The sequence below is a fragment of the Mixophyes fleayi genome, chromosome 9 (assembly GCF_038048845.1).
Source record: "Mixophyes fleayi isolate aMixFle1 chromosome 9, aMixFle1.hap1, whole genome shotgun sequence".
In the NCBI taxonomy this organism is placed as follows: Eukaryota; Metazoa; Chordata; class Amphibia; order Anura; family Limnodynastidae; genus Mixophyes; species Mixophyes fleayi.
This window is the reverse complement of record NC_134410.1, coordinates 74,309,164-74,332,636: the sequence shown is the minus strand read 5'-3', so window position 1 is coordinate 74,332,636 and position 23,473 is coordinate 74,309,164. Positions and strand designations below refer to the sequence as shown.

Below are 23,473 nucleotides of genomic sequence, written 5' to 3'. Positions count from 1 at the left end.
TAGAGGCCGAAAAACTATTTGATTTGGTTGACTGGAAGTAGTGGTCTATAGCCAAAGTTGGTTTTCTGTGTCCCTCCCTTCAGGCAATTCAAGCACTGTATTTTCTTTCCACCCAGAGGTGATGTGGTTGTGTATACTGCAACACCACTTCCCAAGACTTTGCATTCTCTTATAATTATACAGCAACAATATTATACACCTGGGCATTAGTACCCTTAGGGAGTTACATCCAGGGCTGCCATCACGGGGTACTGGGAGGAAAGGTACTGACGTATAGGCCACGGGCTCACCAAGGGACCGGCTTACCAGGGGCCCTCTGTACCTGATGATGGCTGTCCCCCCTGTGTCCCTGCTGCTGTCTGCTTCTTTGAGCCTGGCTGTCACTATGACAGCCAGGCACAGTGTTTCATTTGCTTGTTTCATTTGTACTGGTCCCCACGATTGCTAATGGCAGCCCTGCCTACATCAGCAACATTACCTCAATTTCCACCATATTATTGCACATATGATTAAAGAACTGGAACTCTCCTTTCTGTGATAGTGGTTTTAGTGTACATTATTACCTAAACTTGCATCTTGTGCCATAGGCAATTGCAAAGTTTTCTTTTAGTTAAGCCTGATTTACTGAAATTGGAGAAGGCTTTCTCTGAATCCATCTGTCAAAAAATGGCCTAGAATCCTGAAAAAAATGCTTATACGTCTTTACATAAAAGTCTGATTGGGTCTCCCACACTGCTATTTTTACAAAGTACCTAGGGTTTGCATAAAGATAAAATACAAATAATTATATATAAATGAGCAATCATGTCCAGTGATCATGGTATGGAAGTGTCTGCAGTAAAGTGTTCTTGGATCGTGTTCTTAAACTGGATAGTTTTGTGGGTTTTTATTTCAGCACAGACCCAGCCTGTATTAACTTAATTGAGTCTAAATATGAACTTAAACAAAATCCTTAGTAATATACTGTATAAACAAATGGCGCAACATTCTTTTAGTCTTAAGATCTGGCGCTTATCAAAGTAAATAACAGGTAACAGATTGTGCAGAAAAAGTTCCATTCACTCAAAGAAAAGTGTATGCGAGTACTAAACACATATTGTGTCATTTGTAAAGGTCTATGGGCACACTGTGCATACTACTCAACCCTTCCCGCAATTATTGATATTCCCCCATGACATACCTCGCTGGCACTGGCTTTTGAAGAAAGGTCCACAGCAGATGACTGAGAAGGTCACCAAAGTAACCAAAATTAGTGCAAGAGCCACCATAATAACAGCCACTAGAACTACAGGATCCCGAGGAGGAGGTACTGTGCTTGTTGGCTGGCTGAACCCGGGCTTAGGGTAACCTATAAATCATAAAATTATTCAGGATCAAGCTCTCCAAAATAACCACATATTCCATTATCTTCTAAATGGTCAAGGAACTTACACTGAGTCTCTGTACGAAGTGTGTAAGATGTACATGGGAAGCACTCTAGCTCTTGAAGTCCTCCTATTCGGATCTTACTATAGAATCTGAAAAATAATAGATAAAAATAGATAAAAAATATTGATCAGTTCCGAACAAATCTATCTATCTATCTATCAATCTATCTATCTATGGGCCTGATTTATCAATGGCGATATTTGAGCGTATCTTACACCAAAATCACTCTGCGATTGCCCAGAACCGGGACATTTGCCAGTAAACCTAGCCCACTCTGCCTCTGAATGCAAAGGACACTTACTTCAGTCTACGATTTCGGGGAGTGAACAATTTTGGGGTATTTTGCCCAAGTCAATGTACAGTAAGGGAGTGCGAAACTCAACCGCATGCAGCCATGTCCGAATCAAGCACTGAGCGTTTAAAAATTTAAATAATGAGGAGAAAACAAATAACACGCTTTGCATTTTCCTGTTTTGGGATTTTTTATTTTTGTGTAGGGTAGGGCAGAGAGGGTTGGTAGGTCCTACTCTCTTGATACACAGTGCACAGCCCACTCTCTGTGGTACACCAAGTGTAGAATACTGAGCCAAGTTTTGACAAACTGTGGGTGATGTTGCAGACTTTAGGTTTTGATTCTCTGTGTCACAGAATCCTGAAAGTGGGACAAAATATGCCCAGTGCTCCCCAAATGTTGCCCACAAATGACCATATTTGGTATAAAATGCTGCATGCTCCCATCCTATCAGTGACTGAGAGCCGCCGCATCACGGAGGGATGTAAATTCACAGCAGTCATATTAGTGGGTCCAGATGGGTTCTAGGTCCCTTACAGCTGTGCTGCCTGTACTTCTCCTGGTGGCAGCCCCATTCCTGGCTTAAGGAATGGCTGCTAGCTGTGTTATGAGGACTTGTGGAACTATTGCTCCCGGGGAACCTACTGGTATGCAGTGGCGGGCTGGCCCGGGGGGCAGGGGGGCATCGGCCCCCCAGGCCGCTCGGTCAGGCCGCTATTAGGGCCGGGGGTAGGCCGACAGACCGCCCCCCGGCTGCAAAATACAATTCTTTCCCCCGCGGCCGCATCTGATGACATCAGATGCGGCCGCGTCAGCGCACAGGCAGCCGCGTCACATGACAGGGGATGCTGCCGCGTCATCAATGACGCGGCCGCATCCCTTTTCATGAGATGCGGCCGCCTGTGTGCCCCCCGGCCACGCCTCTCCCAACCCGCGTCTGCTGGTATGTAATCTGCCTTTGTGACATCATTGTGACAAATACTGTGCAGGAGTTTGAGGAGTTTTGTTATAGCATTTACATCTGTAACTAATGTGCCGGAGATGTTTGGAGAAGTTGTGAGTGTAACCATCATGATTATGTGCTGGAGTTATACATTATTACTAATTTAACCATTATGCTTACTATGCTTACTATGCTGGATGGAGAAAGAGGAGCTGTAATAAAGTTTTATATTTTGTATTTGAAATGATATGGCCTGGTGACCAAACATTATTTGGACTGCACCACGTACACACTAGCATCCACAGCCATGTCTGAATTGTATTAAACACCCATGTATTCGGGAAGCCCTATGGTATAATTTGCCACCTGCTAACTAGGGCAAAAAAGAACCACATGTGTTTGCAGTTCATGACACCAGGGGGACCTTCACAACAGGCCAAGGGCTAGATTTACTAAACTGCGGGTTTGAAAAAGTGGAGATGTTGCCTATAGCAACCAATTAGATTCTAATTATCATTTATTTAGTACATTCTACAAAATGACAGCTAGAATCTGATTGTTTGCTATAGGCAACATCTCCACTTTTTCAAACCCGCAGTTTAGTAAATATACCCCTCAGAGTGTTATTGGCACTGCTGTCAGCCTGTTCTGGTTGATAGTAGCTCTGACCTTCTTTGATAGCAGTTCAGTTGTTCCTCTCTGACAGACACTTGACATACAGGTGTATGTTGGGGAATTAAAGCGACAGCTCAGTGCACACTCCTTTGCCTAAGCAACAAGCATTTTGCATCACTGTGAACTATTCTCTGCATGTGAATTTGACTCCTGTTATGGAGCTTACTTAATCCAGGATACAAATCCTAAAAAAAGACAAATCCTAGTTACAATATTTAAGTTTTCCACAAATTCTATGTTGTTATATCTATTTTGGTTGACTATATTAAAGAGAAACCAGATTACAGAGTGTCAGAAAGGTAAATTAACTGCAAAAATGTAACTGAAGAAGTATCCCTGTATTTAAGGGTTGCTCGAAATTAAGGAAAGACTATACTGACCCAGGCCAAAGGCCGCATACTTACTAGTGTGACAGACTGTTTATTAAGTATTGCAGAAATATTGCAGTTATTTATGTATTTATTCTCCTCAATATTTAATATATGTACTTGTTACACTTATTATATATTTGGACCTCTGCTGGCAGAGGGTTCAGGTTTGTTTGATAATTCATGGCTGCTAAGAAAAATAATTAATGATTCACTATGGTTTTAATGTAATGGGTAGAGGATGGGGCCATAGGGCTTGAAGTGAAGTGTGAAGGTTCAGTATGGCAAAAGTGACCTAGAGGCCACAAATTAAGGGTGCTGACTGCATATAACTTCCTGAAGATTCCAGTTCTAACATTAGTGTCAGCTCCTTATGACCTTGAATGAGTCATCTAGAAAAATCTATAGGCTCAACTGTGCTAGAAAACAAATCTGTCACATATATTGCTGGATGATTGGAAACATCAGCGCATCTGCTGGATTAGGAGAATGCTATACCCCAGATAAGTTAAGCAAAACTCTGCATTATAACTTAACATAGGAAACTCCACACAAAACCAAATGTAAAATTTTGGGTGGAGTTTCTCTTTAACTAAAAGGATGTCACTTTTGCATATGTCCTGCATAATGTAAATGACCCTCACACTGTATGGCCCATTTGATAAAATTGCATTTAGGTGCAAAATTTAAACTGAACCATAAGAAGTGTCTAATCATATAAAGAGTATTCCACCTCTAAATATAAATATACTCCTGACAATTACTTATAAAACATATCTTAGAACTTGGAGATAGATTTACCAAAGAGCGGGTTTGTACAACTGCTTGTTTTAGGCAGGTTTTTGGCAGTTTCAAAACCACCAGATTTACTAAATGCCTAACCACTTGAAACCCGCCGTTTTACAAACCAACACATAACATACAGAACATGCATGCTGTTTCAACTATCTTGCCTTTTAGAACATAAGACATGGCACCATTGACTTATGAATTAAGGGGACACAATGAATTGATTATTAACTTAATTTTGCCCCTTAATATTACGACAAATTAAATTTGCACCAAAAGCTATTAATAAGTTAATTATAACTTAAGTTTGTCCCTTTATCAATAAATAATGTTTACCCTCATAAACCACCGGCAGTTTGAAATTTTAGCCTCAAATCGCCCTATAGTAAATGTTTCGGTTTGGAACACTACAGTGCCGGCTACTTGTGGTGGTTTCAAACTACTGAAAAAACCCCAAAAAACTCCCTTTACTAAATATGGCCCTTGATAGTTACAGTGTGTAGAATAAAAAAAAAAAAAAAAAACAGCAGCTTGTTGTACTGCATTACAGCCAGGTAAAATAAGCCCGCGCCCAGTATATCCCACATTATATATGGTACCAGCTGCTTGGCAACAAGCCCGCGCTCGGTATATCCCATATTGTATGTGGTACCAGCTGCGTGGCAATATAAATGCCCATATATGTATACAAAACAGAAAGAAAGTTGTCAGCGCTTATCCTTTACACGCAGGACCTGCATATAATGAGGTACCCTTGACGTGGGATGCAGGCTTAAGTCTTTTGATCAAAATATGAACTAATACCTCATGTTTTCATTTTGCTAGACACACAGATATGCAGTGTAAAGGATAAGCGCTGACAACATTCTTTCTGTTTTGTATACATATATGGGCATTTATATTGCCACGCAGCTGGTACCACATACAATATGGGATATACCGAGCGCAGGCTTGTTGCCAAGCAGCTGGTACCATATATAATGTGGGATATACCGAGCGCGGGCTTATTTTTCTCTGGTTTTGTTTCAAAATATTGCCTTTTTGTCATAGCAGCTGTCCATCAAGCCTATTTAAGGCACATTTGGGTGTGACTCACAAGCCAGTCTTTGCTAGATGTAAACCCCTATACCTGGGAGGTGAGTGCATCTGATTTTAACTGCATTTTAATAGTGTTTAAAGCATATAGGTCAGTGTAGGACCTGCATATAATGAGGTACCCTTGACGTGGGATGCAGGCTTAAGTCTTTTGATCAAAATATGAACTAATACCTCATGTTTTCAATTACAGCCAGGTAGCCTATAATGTTGGAACACCAAGAATGTGACAGAGTAAAAATATACCCCCCGTGTAGATATATTATGTATCATATATAACCATGCAATAATCTCACCCTGGAAGACAGTCACCGCACACAGAGTTTGCAGTTGGAGTGCAGTTAGCTTTCAGCACCCGATTTATAACTGCACAGGGGAGGCACCGGAGACAGGGGTGATGTCCACGGTCTTCCTTATACCTGCCAGGGGCACATGGCACACATTGACTTTCTCTTCCACTGTCACAGTCCTAAAAAAATACATAAGAACTGAATATTGTTATACAAGAAATTTCTTTCCCACGCATGGGAACGGCTTCACAACCGCGAATCTGAGTCAGTGGAATATCACAAATATTTATTTCAAGATCCGACTAACTTACAAATATGGCTCTATCCTTGCCAATCTGATTCAGTGGACTACCAATTTATAACTGTAGTGCTTTATCTGCTCAGTACTCGAATTTAGAGACAGTTTGCTATTTGTAACCAAAATTATTTGCTACTGTTATATTTCTCTGTATGTTTATCCTGTTTATTTAGCACTATTTAAGTGCCTGCATGTCAATATTTCTGTGTATATATACGAAGACAGGCTAATCAGGAGATTCTGACATACGAATACTCCCAATTGCACTTTGGAGTTACTTTATAGGGTTGATACCTTTTTACCCATTGTTCACCACAATAAATGTTTATTTTTTATGCTGCTTTTGTCTATGCGCCCAGGGTCATTACTATTACATTGTTATACATCTGTTACTTACTTTTGAATTTATCTGACTTCAAAAGAGAAATGTATTATTGTGTCAAAAAAAAGAAGAACATTTTCTTATTTACACTGAACAACTCTCATAACTTTTGGGGAAAAAAATATACTGTCTACATCAAATACATATATGTCTTTGAATACTACTCGTTGATATATCCATGCTCACCGTGGAAAGCTCCTGGCCTGGTCTGCACTGTCTGCATGGGACACAGTTTCCATGATCATCCTCAAATTCACTTTCCTGGCAGTCTGCAAAGGCTGTATGAACCATGCCTAACTTTAATGACAGAAAAAACAGACTTTAATTTTACACCGAGAATGACAACTGTTCACTTGTCTTAAAACATGCTAGACCCATATGGAAAGAATAGACTTCCATTCATACTCAGCCAGAGTCATACCTTAAAAATGACAAGAATACAGAGTAGCTGATGAACAGGGGTCATCTTTCCGGATGATCTGTGATTTTAGTGCAGCCAGACTGGAAAATGGCAAAAAACAACTGTTGATCTTCAATAGTCTAACCCTGTAAATGACAAGGAATATTATTTTGAAGCAGTGTTTAAGGCTGTGAACATATAATGTAAGCAGTAATTCCTATTTAACATACAGTTAAACCTCCATTTTATGTTTTTCAAGGGACCAGGGTAATTTGGTGTACAGAAAAGACTAGGGGGTATATTTACTAAACTGCGGGTTTGAAAAAGTGGAGATGTTGCCTATAGCAACCAATCAGATTCTAGCTGTCATTTTGTAAAATGTACTAATTAAATAATAACTAGAATCTGACTGGTTGATATAGGGAAGATCTCCACCTTTTCAAACCCACAGTTTAGTAAATATACTACCAGCCTATAGCAACTAGCTAAATTCTAGCTATTGATTTGTTGAATCTACTAAATAAATGATAACTAGAATCTGATTGGTTGCTATTGGTAATATCTTCACTTTTCAAACCCGACGGAAACTCGCAAAGCAATTTGTACTGGATCACTTATAATTATTTTGTTTGCTTCAACAAGTACAAATCTACATGTGATGGACTAAAATAAACAAGTGGACTTTATTTAAACTGAAACTGATACAGGGATTGTACCTGTAATTTATCCTTAGGCTTTCCATTTTAGGCCTGAATGTTCTAGGATCTCAACATGGCAAGAGTGGGAAGTGGAAAGCCAAGACAGTGAAATGATTTCAGTGGATACATTTTCAGGGATTGTGTGGGAGAAAACAGGCTGCTGCAGGTTTTGTTTCTTACACTGCCAAAGGGCTTTAGAATGTTCTTAGTAGAGATAGTATAACAGTCTCAAAGTCAACAGTCTACCTTGATAATTAAGACATTTACAATTACTATGCGATTATAGAAAGTGCTAAAAAGAAACTAGAATTTCTGTCTACCTGTGTTGGTGTTAGAAATCAGATAGCTGCCTAAATACCAGATTCCTTGATAAGTATAGAAAAATAAGATAGGTTAACTTCATACTTGCCTACTCTCCCGGAATGTCTGGGAGACTACTGAATTACCCGACTCCTGGGAGAGCAGGCAAGTCTCCAGCATCCATCGGGTACTAAAATCCTGTCCCCGCAACAGAAATTGTCATTTTGTCAAGGAAGTGGGGCCCAAAATTATACAAATTGACCCACTCCGCCCCTTTCCACCCTCCACTACACCCCCTCCCCAGTATCTCCCGGGTGCCAGCAACATAACGTTGGCAAGTATGGTTAACTTTATGTTGACAATGTATGATGACACAAACTGCTTCAAGGCCATGTCCATGGCACTAAGAAGAAAAGCGGGGTCCACGAGGGTGACCTGTTTACCCAGTATTCCAGATACACACCCCAAAATTTGGGAGTCTCCCGAATATTCCGGGAGTGTAGCCAAATATCATTGGCAACATCATCATACGGCTCAAGTGGGTAAGCTCACAGGTTGCATTATTTGTGAATTTTTTGATTTTCAATGCTCATAAGCTGTTTCTAAAACAATGTGTTAGAATTTTTGCCAAAATTACAGATATGTTTGAAAACTTTACATATAGGATCAATTCCTATAACTTTGAAACAGGAAAGGAAATGTGTGCTGGTAAATCAAGCCTGTACAGACATGCTGAATATTCCTCCTTCAGATATGTTACAATCACACACCTTATATACACATTAAAGCTCAGGTTTATCTAGTTATACACTTTTATACTGGAATGTCACAAAGTGCACAAAAATATACCAACCAATAGCAATAAATTAACAATACCACACTTTGTAATAACTAGTTTCTTTAAAACAAGTAAGAAATGTAAGAATCGAAAACATACTGTTCACCAATAACTCTCAGTTCTTTTGGCATAGATATGGTTAATCGTTTTACTTCTAGTAGGGTAGAAAATATGAAGCAATGTATATAAAGGCAGAAAGTCTAATAAAATTCACATTTTAAATATTTTATATTACACTTGGTAATAATCGTATTCTTATTGATTTTTCTCCTGCTCAATCATTTCTGATTTTTTATATTCTGAGTGAACAAGAGGGCAGAGTCAAAAAATGCTCCTAACTAGTGAGCTTTGGGATACATACAGGTAGTGGACAACATAAATGGAAAAACCTTGGTAAATGCGGGACACCAAGCATATTGAAAGCCCGGGCTTCCAGAGAAGTATGGCTCATACAGTAATTAAGCAAATAACATCCAAGCAAGGTCAGGATCATGTATAAAAAGACTGGACTCCCCTGGTTACCTATAATTATGGCTAAAAGGGCTGCAACAAGGTGATTATTGAGGCCAAGAGTCAGGAGTTCCCCTAGAAGTGTCCTAGGTGGTGTCCCCTCATGTGGCACTCTACCCTTGTAGCTTACCTTAGCAAGAATCCTCTGCTTCTGGGACTGGAAGCAGGGCCAGACTGACAATCTGGCAGTTCTGGCAAATGCCAGAAGGGCCGCTGTGGTTTACGCCATTACATTCTTCCAGGATCTGACTACCATGTCAGGTGCCAGCAAGGCAGTCTATGCAGCCATGCTAAAGGGACTGCCCTAGCCTATTAGTGCCCGACCTGACACTGACTGACTTCCTGGTGGCTGGCTCCTCCACTGGAACCAGCCACTTTACTAAGAGTGCCACCCGGATCAGCAAAGCGCTGCTCCATCTCCCCCCCCCCCCCCCCCCAGATCCTCAGAGCCTCCTCTGTCCTGTCCCCGGCTCCCGGCGGGCGCTCGCATCTGGCATCAGTCAAAAGTTGACAGCAGTGGCTCCTGCCTTGTTCAGTGCCCATAAAAGACACCATAAGAGAGTACATAAAGACAAACGCACTTAAACAACAGACATGTGGGCATTTCTTTAGCTTAACACTTACCTTAAGGGGTTAAATTATTCCCTGGGCCAGAACGACCAATAGGAAGAAAGTGGGAAAGCCAGGGCATATTATATAGGTCCCAGGGAAATTCTATAGGTTCCAATCGGTTTCACCAGATCCCTGACATAGGAAGACACAGAGAAGGATTTGTATCTGTTTTTTTCTTTCCTGCATTTTAACTGAAGCTTGTTTCACCCATCTAGTTAGTTTTCACTGTGCTCTTTTAACCCCATCTTTATTTTCAGCTTTCCCCATCTATTTTCACTGCGCCAAAAGCTCTTTATCCCCTCCCTCTTCACCCCTCCCCCTCCATACATAGACTCCTGCCCCGTTTCTCTTTAACCTATGCCGGCAAGAATTCAAGGCAGTATTGAGCTGCTTCGTCCTACACTGCATCAGTTGTATTTTCCGGCAAGCCCTTTTCTGTCCAGTAATCCCAAGGGATCGGCCTGGGGTGCCCGCTTCTATGACAACCCTCCCACTGCCAGGAGATCCCTTTATCGCAACCAATCACATTTGGAACAGGAACAACAATTAAACAGGCGGGAGCAAGGCCAATAAAGGCAGGTCGACCGCAGGGTTACGTTAATAAATACCCCACCACGCAACAGACCTGTACCCCTTATGAACTTACAAACGCTCAGAGAGCTGGTGCGGGAAGTTTTTCCTCACCACCCAGGAATGATGTCTTTAGATGGCCAAGGGGTGGCGGAAGACACAGCATATCTCTACCACTATTTTCACAGGCCGCAGAATGGCGTCACCTGAGTCTCCCCCTTCAGAGCCAGATTACATTCCAACTCTACATCCAAAAAATTATAGTCGATCACCACCATACTAGTCCCGGAGAATTATCCCAATTACCATTCCCTCCAGCCATTTTAGAGAAGATTTCAGCCCAGTGGGACGCCAAATCATTCACCACAGCCCAGGCCCCAGTTATACAGTTATATATATTTATCAAGACGGGTCCCCGTAAACTAGGTATCAATTTCAGGCCATATTTAAGAAAACGCTAACACTCCTGGGTTTAGATAACACTATGTTTGATACCCATTCCTTCTGCATAGGTGTGACAACCTCCGCTGCTCTTGCAAGCTCTTCTGTAGCAGCTATTAAGACCCTGTGTCGATGGAAATCAACCACATATAAAAAATACATCAGGCCAAATGTTTGAATTATTATGTCTTTGTCTCTTCCTCTTCACTTACTCTCCCTAACTAGATACCCATGGCTCCTCTGCTTGTCGCTTTTACGTGAAGGAGTGAAGGAATTTTTTTCCACGGATCAAAGGCCTGATTAGTGGTGTGCCTCCGGGATTTTTTCGGGTTTTTACCTTCACATGGGTGACCTCCCCTATTCCCTTTCTATTCCCTATCCTCCTTACTTCACTGCTAATGACTAACACAGATGAACTAGGTTTCTCCATGCAACAAAGCATATTGGATAACATGCTGACTCAAAATAATTTGTTCCACAGGTGTCCCGGATAAACCAACAATCATATGGATAGTAGGGCATTCATACGTTTTCTTGGTGTCCGAACATGACAGGGTCTTAGACTGCTTTGAATTTATAATGCCCATGCAGATATATTGGTTAGGCAAGCGAGGGCTCTGTTGGCGCAACCTGCTTCCCTGGCTGAACAAGCTGATTGAGAAATGGGGCCCACCAGACGTATTGGTAGTACATGTGGGGGGAAACGATCTTGGGCAGGGTAAATCCCTTGATTTAATCATAAATATACGGCAAGACCTTCAAGTCATTAACAACAAATGGCCGACCACAGTGGTAATCTGGTTCGTAGTAATCCCCCGATTAAGCTGGAGAATGAACGTCCCCATAAAGATTTTGGGTAACCTTGTCAAGAAAGTTAACCGGATCATAAAAAAGATAGTTCATTGGGTGGTTTCGCAATCGAGCACAAATGGATATCCGTAGATCAAGTCCATTTATACCGTAAGGACGGCGTTCACCTCACTACAGTACGTTTAGATAGATTCATAAAGACCATTTATAGCTCATTGGGTTCGAGCTTTAGATTAGGGTGGCGGGCTGCCAGTCCATTAAACCCCAGCGGTGGTAGGAAGGGCACTGCGGACAGCAGCTGGTAAATATGGCGCTATCGCTGTCCCCCCTCGAAGTAAAGTGACTCTTGGTCCTTTTCATGTGAGGGATCCCTTAGCCTGCTTAGAAGCAAGCCATTTTGAGTCGAGAGGGGGCTGCTACAACTCACCTGTCCTCGCTCCAGCGCCGCGATCCTCTCTTCTTCCGGGTCGCGGCGGCGCTGTCACATGACATTCGGGGCGGGGAATTCAAATCTACAAACTACTAAAGTCTAGCTCTGACGCCTGGACAGCGTCAGAGCAACTTCCTATGTACCCTGACTAGGTGCTTCTCGTGTGTCTCCCTTGTACCAGTTCCTTGCAGGCTTTTCAGACATTAACTCCTAGTGCACCAGACCCAGGCTTGCTGACTACGCATTATCTCCACTCCAAGTGCACCAGACCCAGGCTTGCTGACAACGTATTATCTCCACTCCAAGTGTACCAGACCCAGGCTTGCTGACTACGTATTATCTCCACGCCAAGTGTACCAGACCCAGGCTTGCTGACTACGTATTATCTCCACTCCACGTGTACAAGACCCAGGCTTGCTGACAACGTATTCATCTCCACTCCAAGTGTACCAGACATCGGCTATCCTGATACTACCTTCCAGTTCCAGTGTTATCGTGGGCTACCTCCTACATCCTTACCTCTAGAGGCAGACCAGTGGACCGTGACCTGCGATCCTCCGCAGCAAAGCCCATCCCGCCTTGCGTCGGTTCTTGGTGAACACCAGGGGGTTCGTTAGACTTCGCACCACCGGCCGGCCAGCGCTGATCTAGAGTAAGGCAAGTACTCCATATTCATTACTTACATTCCTACATAATTGTTACAGGGGCATGGTCACCAGCCACCAGATTAGCGCCAGCCAAGCACTTGGGGTATATCCCCGGTTGGTTAAGTGGATTCAGGCCCAGGTTGCCATCCACACTTGGTTCCGGTTATCAGTTCGTCAGCTGTCCGAAATGTACTTTCTCCTTCCCCAGTTCTTTATAGTTAATAAACTGTGACCTAACTTTGCCACGCATCAGGGCCGGACTTGGACTAAAAATCAGCCCAGGTATTTAAAGCACACAGGCCCACCTGCTGCGGGCTCCATGCACTATATTGTTGCACACTGATGCTGGCGCAGTGCGCGTTGCTGGTGCTGTAAAACATGACGTAGTGTGTGTGTGGGGGGGGGGGGGGGTATTTATTTCTCCTTATGACCCTAAAACATTACATTGTTAGCACCCCAATTACATCAATAAATACTATAGCAATACATTATTAGTACCCAAATTACAGCAATAAATAACCTCCCACACATACTCATACTACATCAATACCCACCCACATTACAGCAACCGGAATCACCCCCATATTACAGCAACTGACATCACCCCCACATTACAGCAACCAGCATCACCCCCCACATTACAGCAACCAGCATCACCCCCCACATTACAGCAACCAGCATCACCCCCACATTACAGCAACCAGCATCACCCCCACATTACAGCAACCAGCATCACCCCCACATTACAGCCACCAGCATCACCTCCACATTACAGCAACTGGCATCACCCCCCAAATTACAGCAACCAGCATTACCCCCCACATTACAGCAATACCCTTTCCTACTTAGTAGCAATACTAAGCCCCAAACACACTACAACAATGCCACCACCATGCCTCCCCATACTACAGCAATACCACCAATTATACAGGTGCCATTGTAGGAAACCAATGTTTTGCTTTTTTCAAATCTCCCACAAAATAGCAACAACAGAATACTTACACACATATAGGTAACAGGTACCCCTTTCCCTCAATTAAATAGTAATGGCAGAATTTTCATGAATCATTCCACATGAATGGAATGGCTCTCTCACAAATACAGGTATATCAGAAAAAACATAACTATTGAATGATTATTTGCACCCACGCGGCCGCATTAAAAGTATTTCCAACTACAGCAAAATGTCAGAGAATAATATTTTTTTTTACCACAGTAACTGAATATGCGTCTTTTCTATTCATTTTGAATAACACAGTATATAAATTAAGGGGGTAGAAGAGTTGGGTGAGAGATAATTGGATGTGATCCATCAGTTTGATTAGATAGGAAAAACTTAGATTATTTACCTGGAGACGTCTACCCCCTTGACTTACAGGCAGGGTCGACGAGGAATTTTGGGCCCCGGTACAGTAACTTATTTGGGTCCCCGTTATATTTAACAATGATAGACTTGACTTTGGCAGCAGTTCATATTATGCCACACCGTAGTGCTCCCAGTTTATATTATGCCACACCGTAGTGCTCCCAGTTTATATTATGCCACACCGTAGTGCCCCCAGTTCATATTATGCCACATCGTAGTGCCCCCAGTTCATATTATGCCACATCGTAGTGCCCCCAGGTAATATTAGGCCACATAGTATTACCCTCAATTCATATTTGGCCATGCAGTAGTGCCCACAAATCATATTATGGCATAGTAGTGCCCCCAAATCATATACCATACAGTAGTGCCCCCAAATCATATTATGCCACAACAGTGCCTCCAAATCATATTATGCCACAATAGTGCCCCCAAATAACATTATGCCATACAGTAGTGCCCCCAAATAACATTAGTGCCCAGACAAAAACTTATTCACAAATAAAAATTGGTACAGCATATCAGATACTGAGGGGCATATTAAATTCTCGGCGGAAACGCTGAAAATCCCGCGTTAAAAACAGTTAATACTGTAATTTTCTCGCTGGATTTCAGCTCGCAGCTCCCTGAGCTGCGAGCTGAAATCCAGCTTACTACTACCGTAATAACGGTAATAGTTTTTACGCGGCGGGACTTCCGGAGAATTGAATATGCCCCTGACAGTGTGAGTCCCAGGAGCAGCTTAATACACCATTTACAGTGCAAACAGAAATAGATATATTAACACAATCACAGATACAATTTATGACAAGCAGTGTTTTTTCCTCTTAATTAAAAATCTCTGTACAGATAAATATGCAAGAAACATTACAGTGCAATAATGAGCAATACATAGTGTTTTAAACGTCATTGGATACACAGTAGTGCCCCCAGTTCAACAAAGGATGGTTAAAAACACATTGCACAGGAGAAAATATAGGAACTTACCTAATTATGGCATCCTGTATTCTGTTCTCCTACTGGGCGTGCTGAGCAAGGAGTGATCAGCAGTTGTCAGCTCACACAGCAAGTCGGGAGCAGGGACAGAGGGCAGTGGTCGAAGTGGGGGTATAGAAAATATAAGTGAATGGAGTATGAAGGCTTGATCTTTTTATTTTTTTTAACTCTTGTCCCCTCTGTGCATTCCCATTCTTCATTACTACTTGTGTTTTATGATGGCTGCATCCCTGACATTCCCATTCTTAAGATGTCTCTCCCTTTACACTTTCTTTTACCTATGCCCCTGCACCATCTTCTCCTTTGTCCCTCTCACTTAACCCCCTGCACCACCTTCTCCCCTGGCTCTCTCACACCTCTTCCTGCTCCCCCTTCCCCCTGGCTCTCTCACCCCTCTTCCTGCACCCCCTACCCTCTGGGTCTCTTACCCCTCTTCCTGCACCCCCCCCCCTGGCTCTCTCAGTCCTCTCCCTGCACCTCCTCCCCTGGCTCTCACCCCTCCATCTACACCCCTTTATCCATGGCTCTCACCCCTCTATTTGCACCCCCTTTTCCCTGGCTCTCACCCCTCTATTTGCACCCCTTTTTTCCCTGGCTCACCCCGCTATCTGCACCCCCTTTTTCCCTGTCTCTCACCCCTCTCCCTGCACCCCCTTTTCCCCTGGATCTTACCCCTCTTCCTGTACCCCCTTCTTCCCTGGCTCTCACCCCTCTATCTACACCCCTTTATCCATGGCTCTCACCCCTCTATTTGCACCCCCTTTTCCCTGGCTCTCACCCCTCTATCTACACCCCTTTATCCATGGCTCTCACCCCTCTATTTGCACCCCCTTTTCCCTGGCTCTCACCCCTCTATCTACACCCCTTTATCCATGGCTCTCACCCCTCTATTTGCACCCTCTTTCCCTGGCTCTCACCTCTCTCCCTGCACCCCCTTTTTCCCTGGCTCTCACCCCTCTTCCTGCACCCTCTTCCCCCCTGGCTCTCAGTCCTCTTCGTGCACCCCCTTCCCCCCTTGCTCTCACCCCTCTATCTACACCCCTTTATCCATGGTTCTCACTCCTCTATCTACAACTCTTTATCCATGGCTCTCACCCCTCTATTTGCACCCCCTTTTCCCTGGCTCTCACCCCTCTATCTGCACCTCCTTTTTCCATGGCTCTCTCAGTCCTCTCCCTGCACCTCCTCCCCCCTGGTTCTCAGTCCCCTCCCTGTACCTCTTCCCCCCTGGTTCTCTCAGTTCTCTGACTATAGGGCATAACTGCACTAAGTGAGTAAATAGATTTCCATATCATACATCCCCAATATTACTGACTATGCAGTTTGTACCAGTTATTCATAGATATATAATTATTCTGGTGGGTGCACCCTCTTACTACATATAATGTAAAGAGAAACAATAGGAGAGAGAAAAGTATGTATAGAGGCACTCCAGGATGTGTAATAGATCTAAAATATAATACATTTTATTAATATATATTAAAAACTGTTCCATACATGAGCGAAAATAGAAATAAAAATATTAAAATAAAAATGTATGTGCAATGTGACACATTATCACATTGCACACATCCTGGAGTGCCACTATACATACTTTTCTCTCTCCTATTGTTTCTCTCTCAGTTCTCTCCCTGCACCTCTTCCCCCCTGGCTCTCTCAACTCGCGGCACAACCCCCCCGCGCAATTGGCGAAAGTTGCAGCACCCCCTGCGATTTGCGAAAGTCGCGGCACCCCCCATGGGAAAAAAAATCTGCCAATTGTGTCCAGATTGCAGGGCACAATGCAGGTGATGAGGGAGGGAGCAGAGAAGCTGTCATCCGGCGTGTAACAGAGGTGGCTGGTTCCTGGAGAGGAGCCAGCAACCAGGAAGTGTCGGGCCGGCCCATCTAGCCATCGGCCCTTCTGGCATTTGCCAGAAGTGCCAGACCGGCCCTGCCACGTATACAGTCTCTGTCTTTATTTAGTTAAGATAAGTTAAGTATGGTAATCAAGGTATAGGAAAGGTAAGAATAAAGCATCCATGTTATGATGTTTATTATCATCATCAATTATCAACATTTATTTATATAGTGGCAGCAAATTCCGCAGAGCATTACAATTGGAAACAAACAGTAATAAAACAATACTTGGTAATACAGACAGACATAGAATTAAGAGAGCCCTGCACGCAATCTTACATTCTTTAGGTATATGGCACAATATGATTTGGGGGCACTACTGTGGCACAATTTGAACATGGAGGCACTACTGTGTGGTATAATATGAACTGGGGCACTATTGTGGCATAATATGATTTAGGGGCACTATTGTGGCATAATTTGAACAATGGGGCACTACTGTATTGCATAATATGTTTTGGGGGCACTACTTTGTGGCATAATATGATTTGCGGGCACTATTGTGGCATAATTTGAACATGGGGGCACTAACAGTAGTGCACAGAGTATTGCCTCTTCATTTGTGTAAAATGTGTCTGTTAACCATACTACATCAGCCTTATTACAGCTCTGGTTAGCAGGAAGAAGCTGATAGTTGCTCCTAGTAACCGGACAGGACAGAGCCTGCAGAGCAAGCAGAGGAGCTCTAAGTCTCATGAGATTTGGTAATCTCCTGAGACTAAGGACTTCTATGCTCACTCTACAGGAAGTTCCCACTCTGATAAATAGATAAGTACAATGGACTAGGGGTGTAATAATATACTGGGAGGGGGGCTTGATGTGACTGGGGGAAAGCTCTGACTGGAAGTGTGGTGCTTGGTTGTGACATCATAGACAAGCGCCACTCTCGCTGTAACACTGACATAAAGGCGCAGCAGCAAGCAGTTTCAAATAAGAAGCACTGTATGAGTTACATTATGTTACTCATTCAGTGTTTTAAGCGACTCCTAATCAATGGCGTCCTAGGCAACCACCTAGTTTTGCCTAATGGTATCACCGGCCTTGGTAGGGGCACATTTGCAGGAGCTTCGGTGACCAAGACAGCTAAACTTGCTGGTCTTTTACAACCAGTAGTGTCAAAGCTAATGTCAGCATTGATATCTGGGAGCAAAACATCATCAGCAAAGGGCAATGGGTGGCAGAAGTGCATAGTTCATAATTGTGGTATCCGTGCATTCACTTGAAGTGCAAGTCAAAACACGAGAGCAATTGCAAAAAAATGAATGCAAATATCCACCTGTTGCACGGGCAGCCAGTTTCATCAAAGATGGTCTGACAGGATATTATATGATATTCTCAACAAATGCACAAGTGAAGTGCACACATGGCAACAACCTAAACAACTTTACAGCCCTGAGTGCTTGTTCCCAACATTCAAGGGTTCTGGTTGTACCATAATAGTGAAAAGTGCATTTTCCTGGCATAGCTTCTGAATTCATTCCCCTTGAAGGCAAAGTCAAGGTTATTCACTATGTAATGTTACTGATGGATCATCTTCACACCGTATTACAGCATATCTTTCCTGATGGGAGGTGTGTCTTTCAGGATGACAAGGCTCCATCTACAGAGCATGTGTCATTCCCTAATGATTTGATGAGCCTGACACTGATGTTATCCATTTGTCAGGTACCAGATCTGAAACCAATCAGGTTACTTTGGAATGAGACAGTGATTTCTAGGACCATAAACCAGGCAATAGTTGAGTAACTTTCTTGTGAAAGATTGGTGCTGCACCCCTCCTGCTCAATTCCAGACATTAGTAGACTCAATGTACAGTACCTATATACGGTATGCTTACTATTATATTTGATAATATTACTATTTATTCATTTAAAAAGTGTTAATATTTCTACTGAACTTAACCAGGTAAAATTAAATAAAACCATGTACAGATACAAAAGGTAGAGTGTTTTCGAGCTCATCAGTAACAATTTATAGATGTAGAAGATATATTCTGATCAAGAGAAACCTGCTACCTTCTAATAAAGTCTAACAGTTCTGGTTTTCATATGGTAAAGATGATGCATGTTCTTTTGTGTTGAACTACACTGATAATTATTCAGAATTCTGGATATGATGTCACCCTATCACATGTAACTCAAGCTAAGAGGCAACCTGGTGCTGTGTCATCTACTGTGTCCTGATATGATAATGACAGTAGAGCATCTGCTGCTTTACTGCTATCAAAAATGTCATGAGTGTGTGGACCGGATATATGTTATAACTGTCTGCAGAGCAGGTCCAAGTCTTACACAATGACAAGATAAAATAATGGATATAATGTTGCCATTGAAGTCATGGATACAGAAAAGCTTCACATGGATTGTGGATGTTTCATTTGCGTAACCATTTCCTAAGCATTAAATATAAATAACCTTGGGAAAACATGATAACAGGCCTGAATTAGATAATTAAATTGTGGAGAAAAATTAAAAAGTGAGTGATGAAATAAAAGTGTAGTAAAGAGGAAATAAAGAATGTCATAAAGGGTGCTACAAGAAAAAAAGCTTTGATTTCATACTACCAGTAGTTTACATTAGAAATAAACAGTTAATATAAAAATGACCATTCATTTTATTAATATTATTAGTAATATCACTATGGATGAACCCTTTTATTACAAAACCTGTCAAGAACGCTCCAAATGGAAGTTTTCAAGCATAAGTAAATTTATTGATAATACATAAAAAATAGATAACGTGATTCTGTCAGTAAAAATATATTATGCAGTAAAAATATATACTAGGGGGGAATTCAATTGGCCACGTTACTGTAAAAAGTAACACGGCATGCGCACTATTACCGTTATTACGGTAATAGTGCGCTTAAATAACGTTATTACGGTAGTTTAAATGGCGGCTTTTGCTCGCAGCTCCCTGAGCTGCAAGCAGAAAGCTGTGTTAAATTTACTGTAACAACGGTAATAGATTTAGCCTGGCGATACTCTGGGGGAATTCAATTCCCCCCTGGGGGGAATTCAATTGACTGCAGGTTTTATTTCAACACCGCCTTAAGTGATTTTAACACAGTTTTAACTAATTTTGGAGTGGGTTAACTTTAGACAATATTCAATTAAATTTTTAATGCACTTTTTTTCTCTCAAACGGTCCTATTGCGAACAAGTAGAAGATCTATTGAAAGTATATCTATTGAAAGTATAGGGTGGCCGGAAGGCAGCCGCGTTAAAAGCTATTCAATTGTTATGCGGTAAACTGGCAAAACTGAAGTTTTATTTCGCACCTCTTTGGAGTGTGCTAAAAATGTAAAAAGTGTATTAAAATAGAAAAAAACATGTAATAAAGGTATAAAACTGAAATAAGTATTTTTTTTTTATTATTTTTAAAACTGAAAAGGCGGAAATATACTAATGCATGTTAAAAAAAACATTAAAGTTTACTTATTCCCCCATTGAAAATAGCTACTATACTAAGAACTGCTAACCTAACTGATTAATTATATAAAAGAAAACTAATAAATACACTGACACACTATATTATTACCTTGGCCTATCTGTAATTTAAAAACATATCCTATACTACAATGCTAAAATGATTTTGCACTAGGTTAAGAAATATATTATTACCTTGGCTTATCTGCAATAGACAAACCTATCTTATACTACAATGCTACAAAATGATTTTGCACTAGGTTAAGAAAAATACAATAAAAACAACAAATACACTGAGTTTGTGGGTATGTATGTGGTTTTATGTAATATGTGTATGTACTAATGCTTTTTTTTTTTTTTTTTTTTAAACAGTTTAAAAAAACAATTTACATTAATACAGACTCCAGCACAAAAATACACCTAAAAATAAAAAATGGAGATAGGTATAGCTATATATATGTATGTATGTATGTATGTATGTATGTATGTATGTGGAATATTATGTATGTATGTACTAATGTGTATGAACTAGTGTTCTGTATTAAAATTTAGTTTTAAACAAAAATGCAGTATGTATTTATTTAAATAGTATTGTGTGCTATAATGCAAATATATGCCAATTCAATGGATGAAGAAAACTCACAAAGCCAGATGCTATGCAGTCACCAAATCAACCAACAGCTATCAGCAAATGACAGTTTGCTGGTGGCAGCGTAATTTTTTATATTCAAGATGGCTGCGTTAAACCCTCCTCACCCCCCCGACTCCCATAAAAAAAACTTGCTTTGACCAATCGTTAGCGCGCGGGGGTGGCGTTACAAGATTTCAAATTGAATTGTACAATTTTTTACGCGCCGTTAGCTAAAACTGGTAACGCCAGCAGGTCAAAACCCGCAGCTCAAATAAAAAAACCACGGTCAATTGAATCCCCCCCCTAGTAACAGTACTAAATTACAGCAGTTAGTTGGGACCTGGTGTCATTGTTGAACTGTTTATTTTCATACCCTTTCATATTAAAGGTTCAGAGAGAATGCAAGTAGCTAAAAGCTTTTTATAAAGTTAAATATTTTCAAGAGTTGCCAACAATAAGCAAAGTTTCTTTCACTTCCTATGCAGTATCTCCCTGAAAATTCCTTTATCCAGTCCTAATACTTACTTAGTCTTTCCCCCACAGGACCTCACAACATATTTTACGAGTTTGTCCATCCGCCCACCACCTTGCAGCCCCTGTAGCAGAATGCCAGACACATTTCTGAGTAGTGCCTCAAAGGTATTAATATTCGGGACACACAGTGGTTAGTGAATGAGACCTGGGCGCTGGGTCCTTTCAGCGGGCGCTGCCTACAAGCCCTGACTTGTCCTGGAGCACATGTCACAGGAGCAGCTCTTCATCACCGCCTCCTCATCCTAAAAATACTACACAACCGCCTGACTGAATTGGTTTCAGAATGGACCACTCACCCAATTTCAAGTTACTTGATTCCACTACTAGTTCAATAGCGTTATTGTCATTACACAGAAATGATATTACTTATATAAATCATAAGCGACGTCAGATCATTCCGACATTACAGATAATAAAGTATAGTGTAAATTTAAACACGAAGCACAGCTCAAAGTATCATTGAACAGTGACAAATGATCCCATTATTAGAAAACACTTAATACATGTCATTGGAAGTTATCATGTTGCCACACACAATATTGTAAAATTAAGTAAATGAATGACATCATACATTGGTTATTAACATATATGTAATTACAATTACATCACTGTTTTTGCTATATTGGACACGGGCACATTACCTGGGAGTGTGAACACACAGGAGCACCCACATCGAGCACCCCTAGCACACGAGTGACTGGCACATAGGAGGGGTATGAGTCCGGGCATGTTCAGCATTACTTTGATTTGTGCATATTTCTATAGTATTCCATTGTTACTCTCTAGGGTACAGAATGTGCTCACTTACCTGAGGGTTTTTGATAAGTCTCTGAGGGTGTCCAACGACTTGATTTCCTGAGTAATAAGTTGATGAAATCGCCTGAAATCCTTGTACATTAGATCCTATCCACATGGATTGACAGCAGCCCCGCCCTCCTCTTGTGGTTGGAAAGAGTACCAGAATAGGAGGGATTATGTAAATGAAGGTGTGTAAAAGCAGTAAACAATAAAGCGTGGTTTGCCTTATGTGTGTGAACTGAAGTGTCAGAGTGTCACCGACAATGCTCAGTGTATATTTACTGGGTGATCTGTTTCTATAGCGCTCTGAACTCTAAGAAGCAGAGGAAACATTGTAAACATACGTTCTAATAATCAGGATACAGCAATCGTTGATAAAGTGTTCACTGTATGCCATATTGTACTTCTGTGAAAGTCCATCCATTATTCTTCATCCTTAGGCTAGGTACACACTACAGAAATTTGTGACCAATGTGTTATTTACAACGATTTTACCAATGTCTGAAGTCCTGATCAGTCGGCAGATTCATGTGTACACACTATTCACGTGTTAAAAGTTTTTTGCATGATTTAGTATCCTGGCTGCAGCGCCGGTGCTAGGGTCCTTGGCGCCCTAGGCACAGTGTGAAAATCGCCGCACCCCCCCCCCCTTTAAAAATCGCCGCTGCGCTTCCCTCCCCTCAGCTACCCTCCCCACCACTCCCCATGTCTTTCTTTAACTTACCTGCATGAAGCTGCTCCTCTCTGCTCTGTCTTCTCCCCTCCCCTCACAGACACTGTCGGGCCGTGATGATGACATCATCACGGCCTGTCACTGTCAGTGAGCGGAGGGGAGAAGACAGAGCAGAGAGGAGCAGCTTCATGCAGGTAAGATTCAATAGCCCCTTCCCTCCTCTCCTCCCCGTGGATTTCCGTTTTTTTTTAATTTCGAGGCGCCCTGCAGAGCCCAGCTGCGATTTTTAGCTGTCATAATATCGTCTCAAAAGATTGTGACTCCATACACACT

At 41.9% G+C, this 23,473-nt stretch overlaps 1 protein-coding gene across 1 annotated transcript in view; it reads right to left on the bottom strand.

The window, feature by feature from the left end:
- EDA2R (ectodysplasin A2 receptor) overlaps positions 1-22,565 on the bottom strand; it is a 38,303-nt gene extending 15,738 nt beyond the window's left edge. Inside the window, exons 1-6 of the mRNA XM_075184542.1 lie at positions 22,478-22,565; positions 6,982-7,106; positions 6,747-6,857; positions 5,887-6,059; positions 1,432-1,517; positions 1,181-1,348 (exon numbers count right to left, since the gene is read on the bottom strand). Coding sequence (XP_075040643.1) covers positions 1,181-1,348; positions 1,432-1,517; positions 5,887-6,059; positions 6,747-6,857; positions 6,982-7,026 — 583 coding nt within the window. The 5' untranslated portion in view covers positions 7,027-7,106; positions 22,478-22,565. The remainder of the gene's footprint in view (positions 1-1,180; positions 1,349-1,431; positions 1,518-5,886; positions 6,060-6,746; positions 6,858-6,981; positions 7,107-22,477) is intronic.
- Positions 22,566-23,473: the final 908 nt, after the last annotated feature.